General features: G+C 37.8%; 1 protein-coding gene across 1 annotated transcript in view; it reads left to right on the top strand.

The window, feature by feature from the left end:
- IL1RAPL2 (interleukin 1 receptor accessory protein like 2) overlaps window positions 1–24015 on the top strand; it is a 560200-nt gene that overhangs the window by 512536 nt on the left and 23649 nt on the right. Inside the window, exons 6-7 of the mRNA XM_070366574.1 lie at window positions 451–580; window positions 18679–18824. Coding sequence (XP_070222675.1) covers window positions 451–580; window positions 18679–18824 — 276 coding nt within the window. The remainder of the gene's footprint in view (window positions 1–450; window positions 581–18678; window positions 18825–24015) is intronic.

Below are 24015 nucleotides of genomic sequence, written 5' to 3'. Positions count from 1 at the left end.
ACTAACAAAATTTCCCTATTCAGTCTTAGTAATAGTGGATAGTCTATGTTTCTCAATCAAAAATTAACTTATACTTTGATTAATGTTAACTTCAAAGGCAAGTCCAAGTAAGCAGTTATTAATATTCTCAAACAAGGAAAATAAAAGAGGATTCTATTTGATGTTTTCATGTTAGTTCATAACAGGGAAGCAGTAAAAATCAGCAGTTCTAAAAACTTGGTAACTTTCTTTGCTTTCTCATTTTTGATAATATATTGACTTTTAAAATTTCCCAGAAGCCCTTGTAACCATTTAAAAATTTTCTCATTTACAGTGAGTGATAAGGTGATTGGAAGAAGAGTTGAAAATGGGTCACTTCTGAGTTTTCCTTTGGATGTTAAATGGTCCTTTTCTGTCTCCCAGTGATAACCAGAGCCATTTGCTAATGTTTTTTCTCTCTGTCATTCTCAGGTAAGCCTCTGAACATCCCTTGCAAAGCATTCTTTGGATTCAGTGGAGAGTCTGGACCAATGATCTACTGGATGAAAGGGGAGAAGTTTATTGAGGAACTTGCAGGTCACATTAGAGAAGGTGAAATAAGGTATAGAACTTGAATGGCTTACTTTCCCATGCTGTGTTTTAGTTAAGCAATGGAACATCCTAGAAGAGCTTCTGCCTAGAATTTTAATTGCAACTCCGAATCATTCCATTTTGTAAAAGCTGATCTAAAAGAGAGTGAGGCTGCCTGCCTTAAAAATTGCAAATGTATAAGCTTCCAATATAAGGAAGTTTTCTCAGGTTCTAAGAATATGCCATGAGTTATAATGATTCCCTTAAAGCTGCCTAAGCAAATTCCTTTATGGTTTCAAAGCTTAGGCCACTGTTTCTCCAGTCCCAGCAAAGATCCAAACTTTATAGGTGACTTCAGACCACAGGGAAAATACTCATTTATTCCCTGGAAACAGACAACTTTCATATGTCATAAGTGCAAAGCTGTGGTGGCAGTAATAAGCTAGTACTTGTCAAAAGAACTGTTGACTCTTGTTGAATAGTGTTTATTTTTTCCCAGTACTCACTGCTCATCCTGAAAGTGACTTTCAGGTTAACACATCCCTCAACCTCTTTTCACTCTCCTCTCAGACAGATAACTCCCTAGTGTATAGGCATCTATTCTACGACTATTCTACTGGCTTTCTAATCCTATGTATATGATCACATTTGTACAATTTGTAAGAGGTAATTTTTTCTACCTCACTCAGTCTGTGGTAGTCAATCAAATTATCTCTTTGATTTCAGAGATGGTGACATATAATATACTTTTCTCACTTCGATAGGAATTGGGACTCCACCCCTATTAAGAATCATGAAATGGAAAGTAAATCAGTATTTTAGTGCAGCTAATGTTAAAATGTGTTTTTTTCATTTTGCTTGTTGAATATATAGCAGTGTAAAACAAAAAATATACATTGTATTATTTACTATCATTTATATTATTCAGTTCAGTTCAGTTCAGTTCAGTTCAGTCACTCAGTCGTGTCCGACTCTTTGCGACCCCATGAATCGCAGCACGCCAGGCCTCTCTGTCCATCACCAACTCCCGGAGTTCACTCAGACTCACGTCCTTCAAGTCAGTGATGCCATCCAGCCATCTCATCCTCTGTCGTCCCCTTCTCCTCTTGCCCCCAATCCCTCCCAGCATCAGAGTCTTTTCCAATGAGTCAACTCTTCACATGAGGTGGCCAAAGTTCTGGACTTTCAGCTTTAGCATCATTCCTTCCAAAGAAATCCCAGGGCTGATCTCCTTCAGAATGGACTGGTTGGATCTCCTTGCAGTCCAAGGGACTCTCAAGAGTCTTCTCCAACACCACAGTTCAAAAGCATCAATTCTTCAGCACTCAGCTTTCTTCACAGTCCAACTCTCACATCCATACATGACCACTGGAAAAAAACCATAGCCTTGACTAGACGGACCTTTGTTGGCAAAGTAATGTCTCTGCTTTTCAATATGCTATCTAGGTTGGTCATAACTTTTCTTCCAAGAAGTAAGCGTCTTTTAATTTCACGGCTGCAATCACCATCTGCAGTGATTTTGGAGCTCAAAAAAATAAAGTCTGCCACTGTTTCCACTGTTTCCCCATCTATTTCCCATGAAGTGATCGGACCAGATGCCATGATCTTAGTTTTCTGAATGTTGAGCTTTAAGCCAACTTTTTCACTCTCCACTTTCACTTTCATCAAGAGGCTCTTTAGTTCTTCTTCATTTTCTGCCATAAAGGTGGTGTCATCTGCATATCTGAGGTTATTGATATTTCTCCCAGCAATCTTGATTCCAGCTTGTGCTTCCTCCAGCCCAGCTTTTCTCATGATGTACCCTGCATATAAGTTAAATAAGCAGGGTGACAATATACAGCCTTGACGTACTCTTTTTCCTATTTGGAACCAGTCTGTTGTTCCATGTCCAATTCTAACTGTTGCTTCCTGACCTGCATACATTTAATCTTTAAAGTTCCTAATAAGTAACACTTTATTAGACAATTTCAACTTAAGATTTATGAAATTAATGCAAATGAATTTATTTTAAATTATTTGAGAAGATACATGTTTAAAATTATTCTCATGTATTTGCTTATAGAAGACTTCAATGGTCACTTTTCATTTTTCAGAGAAAGAAACTGGTCCTCAAAGAGCCAGTAGAAGGTAGAATGGTACAAAGTAGCAAATTTTCCACTACCAAAAAGCATAGAGCTATGTTTCATGATCAAGGGTAGTAGTTATATGAGCCTAAGATTATTTTTTCCTGTCTCCCATACATGACTAGTTGGACTTTTTAAAAAATAAACAGATTTACTGGCACATAATTGATATACAATAAACACACAGTTTAGAGTATACAATCTGTAAGGGCTGATTGATAAATGTATCTACCTATGAAACCATCACCACGATCAAGATATTGAACATATAAATTACCCACAAGTTTCCTGGTACCCCTTGGTAATGCCCCTCTTCTTTCAAAACACTCATCTATCTGTCACTATCAATCAGTTTGCATTTTATAGTCTTATATAAACAGAATCATGTTGTATGTATTCTTTTTTTTCCTTAAAAATGACTATTTTGAGATGTATCTGTCTTGTTACATTTATCAGTAGTTCACTATTGTTATTGCTCAGTAGTATTTTGTTATATGGATGTAAACAGTTTGGTTATCCATTCACTTGTTGATGGACATTTGGGTTGTTTCCAGTTTGAGGTCTATTACAGATAAAGCTGCTCTGAACATACATGTTTGCATCTTTGTTTGCATATATATTTCCTTTATTCTTGGATAAATATCTAGACATATAATTGATGACTTAGATAGTCGGTATACATTTAACTGTATTAATTCTTTGTAAGCTTTTTTTTTGGAAAAACTTCTTTAGAATAATTTTAGATTTACAGAAAAATTATAAAGATAGTGTCCTATTCTGTCTGGGTGCTATAAATTTCACAGATTGAGGGGGTTAAACAACATTTATTTATCACTGTTATAGAGACTGGGAAGTGCAAAATCAAGGCACCAGCACATTCAGTGGCTGATGAGGGCACACTTCTTGGTTGACAGATGGTGCACTGGTCCTCGCGTGGCAAAAGAGGCCAGAGAGCTCTCTGGAGTGTCTTTTATAAGGGCACTAATCTTAATTCATTACAGTCTCTGTTGGCTCAGTGGTAAAGAATCTGCCTGCCAATCTGGAGACACAGGTTCAATTCCTGGGTCAGGAAGATCCCCTAGAGAAGGAAATGACAACCCACTCCAGTATTCTTGCCTGGATAATCCCATGGACAGAGGAGCCAGATGGGCTACAGTCCATGGGGTCACATAAGAGTCGGATACAACACGGCGACTAAATAATAACAACAAATCTCATTCATTAGAGCACCTTTCTCATGAACTAAGCACCCCCCCAGAGCCCCACCTTCTAGTACCATCCCATTAGGGGGTTAGGATTTCAACAAATGAATTGGGGATGGAAGAATAAACATTCAGTTTATAGCAGATCATATAGAAAGTTTGTACATACCCCCAATACCCAGCTGTTCTTGTTATTAACATCTTAAGTTACTATGGTATTTTTGTTAAAATTAAAGAACCAAAATTGATACATTATTATTAACTAAAGTTAATATTTCTTTCAAATGTCCTTATTTTTTTACTTGTGCATGCTCAGTCACTTAGTCATGTCCAACTCTACATCTCCATGGACTGTAGCCCACCAGGCTCTTCTGTCCATGGGATTTCCCAGGCAAGAATCCTGGAGTGGGTTGCCATTTCCTTCTCCAAGAGATCTTCCTGACCCAGGGATTGAACCCACATCTTCTGCATCTCCTGCATAGGCAGGTGGATTCTTTACCACTAAGCCACCTGGGCAGCCTTCTAACTATCCTTTTTTTCTCCAGGATTATCTAACTTTTTAAGAACCTGCCAAACTACACTCAAACGTGGTTATACCATTTCACAAAAGAAAAGTTAGGCCATGCAGTTGCTCTAGCAGCAAATAACTAGAGTGGTGGGAGACAAAGCACACATATGTAAAACAGTTTAATCCAGTCCTAGACATTATATTAAGTGCAAAATTAATCAACCAGATATTAAGTGCTATAAGGAAGTCAACCTTTCAGGACTTGCAAAACATCATTGTTTATTTCATTCTGTTACATCCTCTTTTCCACCATCTGTAACCCTTCCTGTAACAAAGGGTACATACCTGTATTTGCAGGGGAGGAAAGTAACATGGAATTTGTTTTGAAAATTTCACAAAACCTTACTAGCTAACTAGAGAATGCAAACAAAGAGGCAGGGAATCCTGGCCAAGAGAAACACACAGTTGGCCATTTTGTAATATTAATTATGTGATCTATGATCTATTTGGGAGCTTGTATGGGTGTGGGAATTCCTTCAGGCTATGGCCATTTATGCTAACACACAAGTTAATTACTAGATTCTGTCTTCTGGCTTCCAAAACCAATGTCCTTGAAAGAAGATTTTTATACCACATGGTGAATTGGAACAAATCTGGTAGCTTTATCAAACATAGTTGCTAATCATACCATTTAGTTCCACCAAGAAAAGATCTGCATTCTTTCATAGCCCATGTGTATTCTCCAAAGGGAACAGTTCTGACAGCAGAATGCTAAAGGTGTTAAGTAGAAGATTCCCCTCAAAAGAATTTCTGCAAGCAAAATTTCCTTCTGGATGCATGGCTCTCCCTCAGGGTATTGTACTTGCTTCATATTTTAATTGAATCACAGCTCTTGTGTTGTGCACATATGTCAGAAGTGCACTACCCACTAGATCTAAGAAGTGGGAATGTAAATAAGTTGCTTTCAAGCAGTTAACTTATAGAGAAGATGCCACCACAGCAATGGATCTGGCAAGACTAACCACACTGCCTAGGTTCTCCATTGCCTGGGCAACAGCTTGAACTTGAAGCATGTGTTGTACACTTTTTATCTCTTAGTATTGCCTCAGAGGAGTAGAGACTTTGAAGGAAAAAAAATCTACCTAAGGAAAAAGCTTGGATATTTATCAAAGGCTTGATGAAATAAAGTTACTCAGATTATAGTCAGTACAGCCTCTTTATTCAGCAGTTCCCTTGTAGTTTGACTAGCATATTTGATCAAATCCTGACCAGGATTTTGGAGTTCTCACTGTTTTCTGGGTTTCTCTAGCCATCATAGTTACTTGTATCTCCTTACTTGCAACCTATTACCAGAGATTCAAACTCCACTCTAGGCATACAGATTCCCCTTTATCTCCTGTTAGGCAGAAATTGGCATAGCCCTAACAAAGTCTGTGATGTTGCTAAGAGATTGAGCCTAAGAAAATCTGAACCTAAATGTAGTATCAAATCACAGCTGCCAGCCTATCAAACCACATTACAGCCTTTCTCCACAGACTCCAAAAGATGTCATCTGTAGGGATGTTAAGGGAATTTTGCATATGCAGTAGCATAAACTGCAACTGTGAAAATTTGGTTATTTTTACCTACCATTTTAAAGTCCTTGCAACAAGCTGCTCTCTACAAGCTCCATGTCTATTTAGACAAATCAAATAATTATTTGGAAGAGAGCAGTAGAAACTATCATTAGGAGAGGACTTCCTAATTTCTATCCCTCTGTTTAAAGTTAATGGGAACAGCTTGTGAAGTAGGATAAGAGAATTCATGAAAAGGAGTAGTCTTTGGGTATGAGCATTCTAGCAAGGCCATCCCAGTTCCACACCTTTACATAATTTCCTTTTGATTAATCTTACCAGAGACTTGAGAATTAAAAAAAAATTGCAGCGAGGTATATATTCCACAGTTCTAATAAAAAATGCCAGAGAAATTGAACTAATCCTATTAAACAAGAAATAACAGTCTTTAAGCTTCCCTGCAGGGTTGTGAATTGCATCTGATTGCCGATGGAGACTGCGTGAATTTCAGTGCAATTGCTTTGCCCCAATGGAGAGTAATTTTCTATTATAAATTTCACTTTACAAATCTCCCTATCAATAGCTAATGTTTTTCCCCCAGGCAATACCATACAACAAGTTTACCAAATCTTTTATAATTCTTGATCTGAAAAACATATTCAATTTATCTTAAGGCTTTTCAGACAAGATTATTAAATGCAAATAATATAATTTACTTTCAATTCCTAAAAGGCTATAAGTTGAATATGGGCTTTGTTTGTAAGTTCTGTTTTTCTTCACTCATGCTTCTACCACTGTCCAGCCTTCTGTTTCCATCCTTTTTTAACCTTAATGTGTACATTTCTTGAGTGAGTCAAATACTCTTTAACAAAGGAGGGAATGTAATAGAGATATGAAAGGATTTTATTCTTAAAATAGGGTGAATCTATGCTAAAGACACAAAATAACCTGTTAACATCTCACCAATTTAAACAAATAATATGGAGCTGTGAATATAATTTTTTGCCACACAGCCCAAGGCAAAAGGAAGGGGTCTGTTTTGACAACTTTCCATCATGCTTTTTCAGCGCCTTGAAACATCCCCACCTGCTCTGGCTGCCTCCACAGTGAACTATAAAAATGTCACAAAACAACCCCCAAACACGCACATCATCTCTTCTTTTCTCCCACTCTCAGTTCATCCCACTGGAAGAAGGAATATTGAGTGATCACTTTGCCTTTGATTTAAATAAGTTTCAAATCTCATCATACCTATATGTAAGTATAGATTTAGTAAATCATAAGGAGCCTTCAGTGGAAAGGTAAACTTCATAAGCAGCATAGTTTTACCCAAAGGCAACCTTAATGTCACTTACATGAAGAATGATTTTTAATTAGCTATTCACAGCTACTATTCACAGCTTCACTTCCACAGTGGGTCTTAACCTTGACCTAGGCATAAAATATTTAAAACCTGCCTAAGACATATTTGTTCTCTCTCTTCATTTACTAAACAGATTATAGATGCCTAGTCTCAAATATGGTGTTTTGTGTTATAAGCTGCTCTATACAAGAACCTATAATTAGTAAATAATAATAATAATTCCTCCATGTTTTTATACTACACAGTATATTGCAAAAAATTTTTGACATCCCGAATTACATTGAATTTTTATAACATTTGAAATAAATCATATAAGTTTATTTTACACATAAAAAATCTGAAGTTTAGAGACTGAGAAAGAGCAGTTCTTGGGCAGTTGATTCACAGTTCCAATGGAGCTAGAATGACTTTATCAGAACACAGCTAGCAAGAATCCTCAATTGCTCAGAATTATCTCTTGTAGTTCACACTTAGGATATAAAGAGCCAAAACCTGCTCGGGACTGAAAGAGTAAAAATTAGTTTGGACTGAGAATAAGCAGTCTAGCTATTAATCAGGCTGGGAGGACAGACAGATAAAGCCAGCTGCAAAGCTAACAGAAAACAGTTTCTCCCAAGGTTGTGAAGCAGTTGTATAAGGCTGTAATGACCCCCACCTCTTTTGAATGACTACTGTTTTTTTCTCAGTGATCCTCAGACCTGCTTTGCTATTGTTATATTCCTTGGAATACCCAATTAGTAGACCACCTTCACCTCATGACAATACGCAGTTCCTACTGAATCCTCCCCCATCCCCACCAACTGCCTCAGAAGCTGCAATTAATTCAGAAATTATCCCTGCTTTTTTAGACCATTTTCAATCTTTTGTGAGAACCTAAACACTACAACAGATGCTTTCTTCTTCCTTCAATCAAGAAACAATCCACAGGTCCTCTGGAGCATTCCTACCATAGTAGATCCAATCAATAAATCTTTTGTTTGTGTCAGCCTATGAATTTGATCTTGGTCTTTGACTAATAAGGCTTTAACAGGAATTTTTTTTTAAAGCAAATGACACTAAAATAAAGATTTTGTTTATTTAAGAGGGTTTAAAAAAAACTATCTCCTATTAATGACATTCTCAATTATTCCTAGATAATTATTACTCATACTCAGAATAAAGACATAGAGACTTGCAACATACCTAGTCATCAAAGGAGGATTCAACTTGGTTTAAGGGACTATTTACAATAAAGAGACACTGGAACAGCACACACAACTCATTATAAAACAAAAACAATTCAATTAAAAAAATGAGCAGAAAACATGAATAGACATTTTTCAAAAGAGGAAATGCAGAAGGGCAACAGGCACATGAAGAGATGCTAAACAACATTAATCATCAGGGAAATGCAAAAATCACAATGAAAGATCACCTCACACCTGATAGAATGGCTCTCATCAAAAAGAACACAACAAATATTGGTGAGGATGTGAAGGAAAAGGAACCCTAGTACACTATTGGTGGGATTGTAAATTGGTGCAGCCATTGTGGAAAAATATGGAGGTTCCTCAAAAACTAAAACGAGAACTACCCTATGATCCAAGAATTACAAATTTTATTTTATTTTGGAGGATTCAGTTCTCTTTCCTCTATTTCTTGTGTGACCTAAAAAAAATTCCAGTTTTATTGAGGTATGATTGATGGATAAAAGTTGTATATATTTAAGGTATACAATGTAGTGTTTTGGTATATGTATACATTGTGAAATGATTGCCACAATCAACTAATTAACATATCCATCACCACACAGTTATCATGTGTGTGTGTGTGTGGTAAAAACACTTGAGATTTACTCTCCTCTCAAAATTCAAGGATACAGTACAGTATCATTGAATAGTCACCATGCTATACATTAGGTACTCTGAAATGATTCGTCTTATAATTGAAAGTTTGTACTCTTTGACCAGCATTTCCCCATTTCATCCACTGAGCAGCATCTCCCTATTTCTTCTACCCTCCAGCTCCTGATTCTTTAAATCGCCATTCTGTTACTATTAGTTTTGCTTTTCTAGAGTCCATATATAAGTAATATCATACAATATTTTTCAGTATTTTTCATTCTCTGTCTGATTTATTTCACTTAGCATAATATTCTCCAATTCCCCTGTGTAGTCACAAATTTCAAGATTTTCTCTTTTTTGAGTCTGAATAATATTCCATTGTACATATAAACCATATATTCTTTTTCTGTTCACCTACTGATAAACATTAGTTTCTATATCTTGCCTAATATGAATAATGATGAAATGAACATGAAAAGACAAATATGTTTTTGAGATCTTTATTTCATTTCCTTTGATATATACCCAAAAGTGAAATTGCTGAATCATATGGTAGTTCTAACTCTAAATTTTTGGAAGAATCTCTGTACTGTTTTCCATTAGTTTACAGGGTTCCCTTTTCTCCACATACTTGCCAGTATTTCTGGTAATAACCATTCTAACAGATTTGAGGTGACTACATTGTAATTTTGATTTGCATTTGCCTCATGATAGTGACTTTGAGCACCTTTTCATATATTTGTTGGATATTTGTATGCCTTCTTTTGAGAAATGTCTGTTCAGGTCCTTAGCTCATTTTTTTCAATCAAGTTGTCTGTCTGTTTGTTTGTTTTTTATATTGAGTTGTAAAAAGGTCTTTATATATTTTGGATATTAGCCCTTTATCAAATATATGGTTTGCAAACATTTTCTTCCATTCTCTAGGTTACATTTTCACTCTCATTTTATAGAGGTATGATTGACATATACCATTTTATTAGTTAAGCTCACATAGTTAACATAATTTTGCATTCCTATACACCAACAATGAGAAAACAGAAAGAGAAATTAAGTAAACAATCCCATTCACCATTGCAATGAAAAGAATAAAATACTTAGAAATATATCTACCTAAAGAAACTAAAAAGACTTATATATAGAAAACTATAAAACACTGATGAAAGAAATCAAAGAGGACGCAAATAGATGGAGAAATACACCATGTTCATGGATTGGAAGAATCAATATAGTGAAAATGAGTATACTACCCAAAGTAATCTAAAGATTCAATGCAATCCCTATCAAGCTACCAACAGTATTTTCACAGAGCTAGAACAAATAATTTCACAATTTGTATGGAAACACAAAAAACCTCAAATAGCCAAAGCAATCTTGAGAAAGAAGAATGGAACTGGAGGAATCAACCTGCCTGACTTCAGGCTATACCACAAAGCTACAGTCATCAAGACAGTATGGTACTGGCACAAAGACAGAAACATAGATCAATGGAACAAAATAGAAAGCCCAGAGATAAATCCATGCACTTACGGACATCTTATCTTTGACAAAGGAGGCAAGAATATACAATGGAGAAAAGACAATCTCTTTAACAAGTGGTGCTGGGAAAACTGGTCAACCACTTGTAAAAGAATGACATTAGAACACTTTCTAACACCATACACAAAAATAAACACAAAATGGATTAAAGATCTAAACGTAAGACCAGAAACTATTAAACTCCTAGAGGAAAACATAGGCAAAACACTCTGACATACATCACAGCAGGATCCTCTATGACCCACCTCCGAGAGTAATGGAAATAAAAGCAAAAATAAACAAATGGGACCTAATTAAGCTTAAAAGCTTTTGCACAGTGAAGGAAACTATAAGCAAGGTGAAAAGACAGCCTTCAGAATGGGAGAAAATAATAGCAGATGAAGCAACGGACAAAGAATTAATCTCAAAAATATACAAGTAGCTCCTGCAACTCAATTCCAGAAAAATAAATGACCCAATCAAAAAATGGGCCAAAGAACTAAACAGACATTTCTTCAAAGAAGACATACAGATGGCTAACAAACACATGAAAAGATGCTCAACATCACTCATTATCAGAGAAATACAAATCAAAACCACAATGAGGTACCATCTCACACCAGTCAGAATGGCTGCTATCCAAAAGTCTACAAACAATAAATGCTGGAGAGGGTGTGGAGAAAAGGGAACCCTCTTACACTGTTGGTGGGAATGCAAACTAGTATAGCCACTATGGAGAATAGTGTGGAGATTCCTTGAAAACTGGAAATAGAATTGCCATACAACCCAGCAATCCCACTGCTGAGCATACACACCAAGGAAACCAGAATTGAAAGAGACACGTGTACCCCAATGTTCATAGCAGCACTGTTTATAATAGCTAGGATATGGAAGCAACCTATATGTCCATCAGCAGATGAATGGATAAGAAAGCTATGGTACATATACACAATGAAATATTACTCAGCCATTAAGAAGAATACATTTGAATCAGTTCTAATGAGATGGATGAAACTTGAGCCTATTATACAGAGTGAAGTAAGTCAGAAAGAAAAACACCAATACAGTATACAAACACATATAGATGGAATTTGGAAAGATGGTAATGATAACCCTATATGCAAGACAGCAAAGGAGACACAGATGTAAAGAACAGTCTTTTGGACTCTGTGGGAGAAGGCGAAGGTGGGATGGATTTGAGAGAATAGCACTGAAACATGTATATTATTATATGTGAAATAGATCACCAGTCCAAGTTCGATGCATGAGACAGGGTGCTCAGGGCTGGTGCACTGGGATGACCCAGAGGGATGGGATGGGGAGGGAGGTGGGACGGGGGTTCAGGATGGGGAACACATGTACACCCATGGCTGATTCATGTGAATGCATGGCAAAAACCACTACAATATTGTAAAGTAATTAGCCTCCAATTAAAATAAATAAATTAAAAATAATCTCAGCAACACTCAAGCATACAATATCATGTTATTGAGTATAGTCACCGTGCTGTATATCAGATCCTCAAAACTTTGTACAACTGCTTTTATTGCTATTATTATTTTAAACAAGCTGTTACCTGTTAGATTAATTATGAATAGGAAATGTAAGACATTTTACCTTTATTCACTCCTATCTCTTCTTTTCATTATGAATATCCAAATTTGACCTGTTTAATTTTCATTTTCTCTTAAGAATTTCTTTTAACATTTTTTACAGTGTAGGTCTACTTGCAACAAATTCCCTCACTTTTTATTTGTCTGAAAAAGTCTTTATTTCTCCTTCACCTTTGAAGGAAAAATGGATACAATATTCTAGGTTGGTTGTAAATTTCTTTGAACACTTTCAATATTCCACTCCACTCTGTTCTTGCTTATATAGTTTCTAAAGATGTGTTTCTTATTTTTATTCCTGTATAGGTAAGTTTTTTTTTTTCCCCTCTGAATCCTTTCAAGATTTTTCTCTCATTTTTTCCCACTTTTTACAGTTAGAATATGATCCGTCAAGATGTAGCTTTTAAAACAATCCCACTGCTGGGCATACACACTGAGGAAACCAGAAGGGAAAGAGACACGTGTACCCCAATGTTCTTCACAGCACTGTTTATAATAGCCAGGACATGGAAGCAACCTAGATGTCCATCAGCAGATGAATGGATAAGAAAGCTATGGTACATATACACAATGGAGTATTACTCAGCCATTAAAAAGAATTCATTTGAATCAGTTCTAATGAGGTGGATGAAACTGGAGCCTATTATACAGAGTGAAGTAAGCCAGAAGGAAAAACACCAATACAGTATACTAATGCATATATATGGAATTTAGAAAGATGATAACAATAACCCTGTGTACGAGACAGCAAAAGAGACACTGATGTATGGAACAGTCTTATGGACTCTGTGGGAGAGGGAGAGGGTGGGAAGATTTGGGAGAATGGCATTGAAACATGTAAAATATCATGTATGAAACGAGATGCCAGTCCAGGTTCAATGCACGATACTGGATGCTTGGGGCTAGTGCACTGGGACGACCCAGAGGGATGGTATGGGGAGGGAGGAGGGAGGAGGGTTCAGGATGGGGAGCACATGTATACCTGTGATGGATTCATTTTGATATTTGGCAAAACTAATACAATTATGTAAAGTTTAAAAATAAAATAAAATTTAAAAAAAATTTACTCTGCTTGGTATTCTCTGAACTTCCTGCATCTGTGTTCTGGTATCTTTGGAAAATTCTAAGTTACTATTACTTCATATATTTCTATTGTTCCTTTCTCTTTCGTAGTTTGGTGTTTTGTATTTTGGCAACATGGGGGCAGGAGGAGAAGGGACAACAGAGGATGAGATGGCTGGATGGCATCACTGACTCAATGGACCTAAGTTTGGGTAAACTCCAGGAGTTGGTGATGGACAGGGAGGCCTGGTGTGCTGTGATTCATGGGGTCGCAAAGAGTCAGACACAACTGAGCGACTGAACTGAACTGAACATAGATTATATGTATGTTACTCCTTTTGTAGTTATACCTCTGATGTTCAATATTTTGTTCCTTTTTTGCCATGTTCTCTTTGCATTTCAGTTTAGGAGATTGCATTGACTTTCTTCAAGATCACTTATTCTTTCTTTGGCCACATCCAGTCTATTAATGGCCCATGAAAGGCACTGTTTATTCCTATTACAACGTCTTGTTTTCTAGCATTTCCTTTTGATTCCTTCTTAGAATTTCCATTTTTCATGTTATATTACCAATATATTGTTTATATTGTTAACTTTTTCCATTTGAGACTTTAACTTATTAATCATGGTTATTTTATATCCTCATTCTGATCATTCTCTGCCATATCTGAGTATGGTTCTGATGGTTGTGTTGTCTTTTCAAAACTTTTTCTTTTTAATATGTCTTATTTTTTGTTTGAAAACCAGATGTAATTATCAGATAAAAGGGACTGAAGTAGACATGTCTTTAGAGTAAGATTTTATGTTTATGTGGCTAGGAGTTAAGCTGTGTTTACTGTTTTCTATAGTTGTAGGTGTTCAGTTCAGTCACTCAGTCATACCTGACTCTGCAACCCCATGAATCACAGCACGCCAGGCCTCCCTGTCCATCACCAACTCCCGGAGCCTACCCAAACTCATGTCCATTGAGTCAGTGATGCCATCCAGCCATCTCATCCTCTGTCGTCCCCTTCTCCTCCTGCCCCCAATCCCTCCCAGCATCAAGGTCTTTTCCAATAAGTCAACTCTTCGCATGAAGTGGCCAAAGTATTGGAGTTTCAGCTTCAGCATCAGTCCTTCCAATGAACACCCAGGACTCATCTCCTTTAGGATGGACTGGTTGGATTTCCTTGCAGTCCAAGGGACTCTCAAGAGACTTCTCCAACACAACAGTTCAAAAGCATCAATTCTTCAGCGCTCAGCTTTCTTCAAAGTCCAACTCTCACATCCATACATGACCACTGGAAAAAACCATAGCCTTGACTAGATGGACCTTTGTTGGCAAAGTAATGTCTCTGCTTTTCAATATGCTATCTAGGTTGGTCATAACTTTACTTCCAAGGAGTAAACGTCTTTTAATTTCATGGCTGCAGTCACCATCTGCAGTGATTTTGGGGCCCCAAAAGATAAAGTCTGACACTGTTTCCCCTGGTTCCCCATCTATTTCCCATGAAGTGATGGGACTGGATGCCATGATCTTCGTTTTCTGAATGTTGAGCTTTAAGCCAACTTTTTCACTCTCCTCTTTCACTTTCATCAAGAGGCTCTTTAGTTCCTCTTCACTTTCTGCCATAAGGGTGGTGTTACATGCATATCTGAGGTTATTGATATTTCTCTTGGCAGTCTTGATTCCAGCTTGTGCTTCTTCCAGCCCAGCATTTCTCATGATGTACTCTGCATAGAAGTTAAATAAGCAGGGTGACAATATACAGCCTTGACGTACTCCTTTTCCTATTTGGAACCAGTCTGTTGTTCCATGTCCAGTTCTAACTGTTGCAGGTGTAAAAGGCTAAAATTTCCTATAATGTACTTGTTTACATCTCCACTGTTTCTTTCAGTTCTCCTAGAGACTGCTTCTGAAACAGGGTCTGAGCCTGGCCATTCTTTCATCTAAAAGCCCTTGACTGGTATGGTGGTAAATATTCTATAACACTGCGATAAAGTCTTAGTCTTTTCATCAGCTTGTGCCTTCAGGCTCTGACCTTTACAAATGCTTCTCAGCTTTCCTCCTTTTCTTAGATGAAACAGGAAGGCTTGAGGAGGCTGGAGTTAGATATTTCTCTTTCCTCCAGTTTCGGTAAAACTCAAGTAATTTAGGCTCTGCTAAAGAAGTTTCCCTTGAGGGCATGCCTTTGTTAAGAAGAAAGAGTGCTCTAGGCTCCTTTCAAGATTGTTGCCTTTCCCTCCTCCTTTGCCCAAAGCGTAAAGGAACATGTCTCTGATCTTCACCCTGAAACCTGGACAGGATCTTGGAAGCAAAGCTCATGAAAGAATGAGGCACCCCTAAGATTAGATCTCATGGAGTTTTTTTAACTTTCAAGCTAGTCCATACTAGCCCTACAGTGACTCATCAATTAATTGTTTTTAATTCATATTGGTTCCTGTTCCTGGGTTTCTGCTCCCAGTGCACTGTGATTCTCAGTATTTGCCTCACTATCTCAAATTCGCAGAGCAGGAGTTTGCCCTGTGACCTCAATTCTCTGATGAACCTAAGAAGAGTTGTTGGCTTTCATTTTGTTCACTTTTTTCTTGTTGTAAGGGTGAGAGTGAAAACTTCCAAACTTTTTTTAGCATGACTTTTTAAATAATAGGTCTTAACAATAAAACTTTTAAAAGTAGTGATTTCTGTCACCTGAATTTAGTATTTTTTATTTTGTCAGTATTCACTGTTGCCTATAACTTGCCTTCAATATTAATCCTTGGAGTGAGATACTTCTGAAGTTATTTGAAGTATATCCCAAGATCCCCTCATTTGTATCCCCCACCCCAAAACCAGTCCCTTCAGTGTCAAACAGTCTGCAAAAACCTATTTATGTCTTCTCTCCTAGGAAATGCTTCCTTCTTCCTTTTGTTTAGGCAGTCTTCTCAAGCCATCTCCAGCTACTTTAGTAAATAATAGTCTGTTGTTGTTTTTTTGAAATTCCATTGTAAGCATGACTATACCACCCTGTTTTACCTCATTCCTCCTTTAACTTTTTCAGCTATGTAGATTTTCTTCCCTTGTTTAAATGTTAATGCTTACTGGGAGCAGGCACCTGATCTTTTAATGCTTACATTTCTCTAACACCAATATCTGTCTATCCCAGAGCTAGGCACTTAGGGGAATGATAAAGAATCATTGATAGATTGTTATGTATCAATATTTGTTAGGAAATTGTGACTGCTCTGCAGAGTAATTTATAGACGTAAACACCAACTTGCTCTTTAATTCCAAAAAAGCAAGTCCCCTCTATATTTTCAAGAGCTGATAATTAAGACACCTCATATATATTAATAGATGGATGAAGGATCATTTTTCAAATCCTCTCTCCAGATTCTTTCTGCAGCCTGTGAAGAGCTGTTTTTGGAAACTGCATTAGAAATGAAGAGGGAAAGGCTTGGTCTGGCGGGACAGGATCAGCTTTCTGCCTCATGCCTGGCAAAGGCTGTGGCTGCCCTACACGTGAAGCTTTAAATCAAATTTAATTTGTGGTGCTTAAGCAGCTTCTGGCATTAAAGGGGGTTATTCCATAGAGGGTCACACAGAACTAAAAAATTGCATATAGTGCTATTTGCACATAGCAGGGATAAAATGGAGTAAAATTCAACATAAACTGTGAAGACAGTAAATTCCCATTTTTCCTTGTTTAGGTTTATGTTGGGATAGGGGAAAGAGAAGAGAACTGCAAGTTTAGCCAAGAAGAAAAATATTAATAGACTACCAGCAAAATACGATTAAGAAAATTCTTATACTAAGGAGATTTATTCAAGTTATAAATGCCAGTATTATAAACTCTCTGATATGTATATTATTGGAACGTAACAGAAATAGGGTTAATTTTAAAAACGTGTATATAATCTGTGTTTAGGATTTCAGTACGGGGGAGTCTCATATTCCAAGAACTCCCTTCCACCAACCCAACTTTAAGCCTTCCCTTCTCTCAGAGGGGATCCAGAAGAGATTCATCCAAGCCAAATTTAAGTATCAACATGTATAAATACAAATATATTTGGAGGAGCCAAAATGTAAACAGTTTCCCTTTGGATAATGAAATGTTGGTGTTTAATGACATTCATTTGCTCTTGCATCTGCTATTTAATCTTAAAATCACTTTAAACCATTTTACCCCCACAACAAAGTTAAGGAGGGTAGGTATTTTTCCCAACTTAAAGATGAGTTATATTAAGGTGCCATTGAGTTAATTACTTTGTAAGAATCCAGCTTGAGCTTGTAAGTGGGAGGCCCATATTTATAACCCAGTTTTCTCTGAGTACAGTTGTCTTTTCCAACTTTATGGTAAATACCAATACATCAGAATGTTCTTCACTGCCTTCATAACCAAGTGTCCAAAAAGGAGATGAGAATTTCCCTCTTGAAAATTCATATATTTAACAACCTCACCCTAGACCTTAATGGCAGGCTTTCCACTACTTAGACTCACAATTTGCTCCTTCTCTGGTTTAAAGCAGGAGATAGAAACTAAAAGTCAGCAGGGTACCCACTTTCACCTCACCCAGAAGGCAGCTGGCCACTGGCGAGAATATAGCTCTCCAAAGAAATAAGAGATGCACCCCTCAGGAAAGTTTCCTGGCAACTCAGCTCCTCTGTGAAGAACAACTGTTACTGGCCATTCAAGACCTGTAACCTCACTTGAGAAAGCAAAAGGCAGGACTATGAAAAAAAATACACATAAGGCAGTTTCTCTTGTGGGGGTAGGAGGGTGCAGAGGGAAGGAGAAAGACAAATGGTGAGCAATGTTGTGGGGGGGGGCGGGGGGAAGAAGGGCCATAGTAGTACATTGGAGGATTAGGGGTATATGTCTGCACTGGACAAAAGGCAGGAGAAAGTAGAGAACAGGCTTCTTATTGATATTTGGGGATAGAATGCCACTAACCACCCTTAGTTTATTTCTTATAAAGCAATTCTTTTCAAGGCCCCCCTTTTTAACTGTCTTACCCCCTGTTGTCAAAACTCTAACACAAAACCTACATTTCTATAGATTTTTCCCCTTCATGTCATGATGCAAAAATCCAGTTTGTTTTCATAAGCTCAGCTTAGAATATGGAGCCCAGTGTCTCCTGTTTGCTACACAAATCATACTGGCTTCATTTATCAGAGCCTAGTGGCACGTTAATATTTCTTTTTTCTGAGTGAATTCCTCACTTTTTTCCTTTCCCATATGATCTTCACATTAAAAGTCACTTTTTGTGTTTTCTTTTTGAAGTTTCTGCACCTACACCTATCAGCCTACTGGAGACTTTAGTGAGCTACAATAACTGTCTTCAGTCTTTGCATGACTGGGCTTTCCCCAAATCAAACCAATTAGCCAAGAGTACTTTCCTTTATTTCAGGCTCCTCAAAGAGCATCTTGGAGAAAAAGAAGTTGAGTTGGCACTCATCTTTGATTCAGTGGTGGAGGCTGACCTGGCGAATTATACCTGCCATGTGGAAAATCGAAATGGACGAAAACATGCCAGTGTTCTGCTGCGTAAAAAGGGTATTTATTTTTATAACTTACTATAGTTTGTTTAGCTACGTAGTAACTATTGAAGTTAGGTATGTTTCCTGGCCTGATTTTATTATCTAGTATAAATTTCTATTAATCATTTTTTTTATTTTTAAGGAAAAATCTCTCTTTTGCTGTGGATATTACCATAAAATGCCTATGATCTTTCATATCATTAGAAAATGGACAGATGACATGAAATACTGTTAAACTGTGTTAAATCCAGTGAGATTGCTGGGCCATATGGTAGTTTTATTCCTATTTTTTAAAGGAATCTACATACTGTTCTCCATAGTAATTGTATCAGTTTGCATTCCCACCAACATTGTAAGAGGGACTCTGTGACAACCTGGAGGGATGGGGTGGGGAAGGAGGTGGGAGGCGGATTCAGGATGGGGGGAACAAATGTATACCTATGACCGATTCATACTGATGTACGGTAAAAACATCACAATATTGTAAAGTAATTTTCCTCCAATTGAAATAAATAAAAATTTTTAAAAATCAAGTGAGATGAAAAAATACCTTGGTTATAAGTATTACATAAAATTTGATGGGCATTGATATTTAAATTTTTCTCTCTAGTTCACCTTCATCTTATATTGCTTAAATGAAATACTAGAGGTTTTACTATTAGATAAGAAACAGTCGCTTATTAAATTCCCTGACTAGAATATAAATAGAAATAAGGACTAGTATCATATAATATTTTACCATTGTTATAATGAAGATTATGAACAATATTTCATGATATGACCTGGTGTTCAAGGCCTTCAGCAAGTGCATATATTTTTAAGTAGTTTGGCCTTTATGTAGATCACTCTCCAGAGATGACTCCATATGGGGTGGAAATTGCATATAATGGGCAAAGAAAAGAAACTATAAATTTACAAATAAAAGAGAGAAAAGTAGATATAGGAATAACAATTCCAGCAGCTGGAGCAGCTTCCGAGATTGGCTCTTACCCTGCCATGACTCCTGATTACTGCAAAAGACAAAATACTTTCTGTATATGTGCATCTAGCAAAGGTTTTGTAAATGTAACTGAACAAATGTTCTCAGTGTTCTTGTCTAGGCTATAGAGCAATAGAACAGATTCAATCAGCAAGGTCCCTAGTTGTACCTTGTAGCCAAGGTGGAATTTCTATTTTCCCACCAGCTCTAATACTTGACCTTGCCCAGCAGCTCTAGGAGAAGCAGGGAAATGTCATTAGTCTGAGAATAATGCTTTTATCTCTTTAGCACCATTTCTTATGATGCTGGACATGATTTTATTTTAAAATAATGGAGTGTTTAAGTATAGAGGAGTCTAACATGGACAGTGAAATGAAACCCTGCTTCAGGAGATCCCAGTGCAGCCACTGACTTAATTGCCTGCCTTAATAGGACTAACTTGTCTGATTAGACAGGCTAAACCTTAGTTTCCTCATCTATAAAATAGGGGTAATAATACCTATCTTGCAGAGTCACTTTGAGGTTCAAATAATAATGATATGATATGAAGTATATCATGCTCAAAGTGTTATTAAATGGAATTTGTCTGCACTTAGAAACCACTTGTCCACCTACATGAAAGGCAGACATTGATCATGTCCACATAACCATGTTGCAAGGATAGTTTTGTTCCTGTCCATCTCAGTCTCATTTTAGGCTTAGAGATCCTCCAAGCCAGACTCAACTGCACCTAAGTATCCTCAGTAACTTGGGCAGTGTCTCACCACTAATAGGCACTTAGAACCCCTTCTGGTTAATGAAAGAATACTGTTCTCTTTTATTATTGAGGAGCATGTATAGCAAGCATTGTGTTAGGTATTAGGAAATAGACATCCTTAAGTCTGCATGGGGTTTATAGTCTGCAGGGCAGTGAGGGTACAAAGAAAGACAAACCTTACTCATGAAACAAAAAATTGCAAAAAATATATGAAGTGTTATAATTAAAAACTTGCTCAGAGGAAAAATAATGAGGGGGGTCTTATGTAGTCAGTCAGTAGAGGTAGAAATAGCCTTGAGTTTTAAAATAAATCCATTTTCCTTTGATTAAAGTAACCACTAGCTGCCCTTCACTTCCAATAATCTGACACTAGAAACCAAGGTACACTGTAAAACTGCTGCCTCCCATGGCTTCTACAAGGAAATGTGTCTAAACCATGAATAACTGAGATTATTAATTCCCATCTTCCTAAACATTAGAGTTCCCCAGGTTTCAGGTCCCCTCTTCTCAGTCCCTAGATGATTTCATTCCATCTCCACCTCAGTTTTGCTCATGATTTATTTGCTGCCATCTCCCAAATTTGTCTTTAGCTCGGACTTCTTGCCTAAACTCCAGAGTTGTATTCCTAACTGCCTATTCGACAACAATTCAAAAACTCCACTAGTAAACATATCTAGTAGGCATATCAAGCTTCACATGTCCCACACAGGATTCCTGATTTCTCCTCCCTATAAACTTGATCCTCCAGTTGCTTTCTCCATCTCCATCACCATCCTTCCAGTTGCTCAGGCCAAATATCCTTGGAATCATCCTTGACTTTTTCTTTTCTATACTCACACATGCTTTATGTAGTCTAGCAGGAAATTCGATGGCTATGCCTTTATAACACATCTACACTGAGCACTTTCCCTACCTTTATTGTTACTATCTGAGTCTGAGCCACCAGCATCAATTACCTGGCTCACTGCATTTCCCCCCTAACTGGTCTCCCCGCTTGCCCCTTGTTCCCTTACAGTCTAATCTCAACACAGTATCTGGATTTTCCCTTTAAATACTAAGGTCAGATCATATCATTTCTCTAGTCAGAACCGTCCAATTACAGAACCTTCAGTTCCCTGGTAACTCAGTCGGTAAAGAATCTGCCTGCAATGTAGGAGATTCGGGTTTGATCCATGGATCTGGAAGTTCCCCTAGAGAAGGGAGTGGCTAACCACTCCAGTATTCTTGCCTGGGAAATCCCAAGGAAAGAGGAGCCTGGTGGGCCATAGTCCATAGTATTGCAAGAGTCAGACCTGACATAGCAACTAACCATACCACCACCACACTAATGAAACCCCAAATCTTTGCCATGTCCTCCAAGACATTTCTGATCTCATTTTCTACCACAATCTGCCTTAAACTTTGCATACACTCAGTTCAGTTCAGTCGCTCAGTCGTGTCCAACTCTTTGCGATCCCATGAATTGCAGCACACCAGGCCTCCCTGTCCATCACCAACTCCTGGAGTTCACTCAGACTCACATCCATCGAGTCAGTGATGCCATCCAGCCATCTCATCCTCTGTCGTCCCCTTCTCCTCCTGCCTCTAATCCCTCCCAGCATCAGAGTCTTTTCCAATGAGTCAAATCTTCAAATGAGTATGAAGTGGCCAAAGTACTGGAGTTTCAGCTTTAGCATCATTCCTTCCAAAGAAATCCCAGGGCTGATCTCCTTCAGAATGGACTGGTAGGATCTCCTTGCAGTCCAAGGGATTCTCAAGAGTCTTCTCCAACACCACAGTTCAAAAGCATCAATTCTTTGGCGCTCAGTTTTCTTCACAGTCCAACTCTCACATCCATACATGACCACAGGAAAAACCATAGCCTTGACTAGATGGACCTTTGTTGGCCTCCTTTTTATTTCTCATGCTCACCAAGCATGGTCCTGGTTCCTGATCTTTGCACTTGCCACTTCCTCTGCCTGGAACACTCTTTCCCCAGCAGTTCCTATGACTCACTCCCTCTTTTCTTACAGCCTCTGTTTAAATACTACCTTCTCAATAGAGCTTTCCCTGGTCACTCTTTATAAGATAGTACTACCCAATCTCTTTCTTTAAAACATTCTTTTAGCTTTATTGAGTTAAAAAAAAAAGTGAAAGTGATAGTCACTCAGTCATGTCCGACTCTTTGTGACCCCATGTACTGTAGCCCACCAAGCTCCTCTGTCCATGGAATTATCCAGGCAAGAATAGTGGAGTGGGTAGCCATTCCCTTTTCCAGGGGATCTTCCCGACCCTGGGATTGAACCCAGGTCTCTTGCATTGCAGGCAGGTTCTTTACCATCTGAGCCATCATGTAAAACTGACAAACAAAATTGTAAGATATTTTAAGTGTACAACATGATGATTTGTAAGTTGTGAAATGACTCCCCCCATTGAGTTAATTAACAATCACCTCACACATCTACCTTTTATTTCTGTGTGTGTGAGAACATTTCATTTCTACCTTCCTGGCAAATTTCAATGATACAATCCAGTGTTACCCACTATTGTCACCATTTTATACCTTAGCTCCTCCAACCATATTCACCTACCCGAAATCTGTGCCCTTTTACTAATCTCACCCTATTTTCTCCCTGACCCTCCATCCCCTGACAATCACTTTTCTCTTTTCTGTTTCTATGACTTCAACTTAAAAAAAAAAAATTCCACATATAAGTGATATCATACACTATATTTAGCTTTCTCTGTCTGTCTTATTTCACTTACCATAATGCACTCCAGTTTCATCCATGTTGTAGCAAATGACAAGAATCTCTTTCTTTATTAAGGCTGAATAATATTCTGCTGTGTGCTGTCCTTAGTCACTCAGCCATGTCCGACTCTGTGACCCCACGAACTATAGCCTGCCAGGCTCCTCTGTCCATGGGGATTCTCCAGGCAAGAATACTGGAATGGGTTGCCATGCCCTCCTCCAGGGGATCTTCCCAACCCAGAGAGCAAACACAGGTCTCCCACATTGCAGGTGGATTCTTTAGTATCTGAGCCACTTGGGGAAGCCTATTCCGTTGTGTACATATGCCAAATTTTCTAGATCTATTCATGCATTGATGGACTACCCATCACATTCTTTTCCCTCTCACTTGGCTCTATTTCTGTTTACTTTATTTACTACTATCTGATATCATATTCCATATTTGTTTTCTACTTGTCTCCCCCGACACCCGACACACACATTAGAATGTAAACTTCATAAAAACAGGGACTTTTCCCTGCCTTACTTATTGCTGTATCCCAAGCATGTAGAATATAGTAAGTGCTCACAGGCATTTGTTGGGTGAAAATGGTCCTGCTAGATGACTAGAGCAGTTAGGTGGAGGATGGATGATAAGGACTGGTAAAGAGAGGATTTCCGTGAGATCTGGTCTTGACTGGTATCTTTTGGGTTATCTGAATGTATTTCTCTTTTCAAAACATTAAATTTCCAGATTGGGG

This window comes from Bos mutus, chromosome X (genome assembly GCF_027580195.1).
Source record: "Bos mutus isolate GX-2022 chromosome X, NWIPB_WYAK_1.1, whole genome shotgun sequence".
NCBI classification, from domain to species: Eukaryota; Metazoa; Chordata; class Mammalia; order Artiodactyla; family Bovidae; genus Bos; species Bos mutus.
This window is presented reverse-complemented; position numbering and strand designations above follow the sequence as displayed.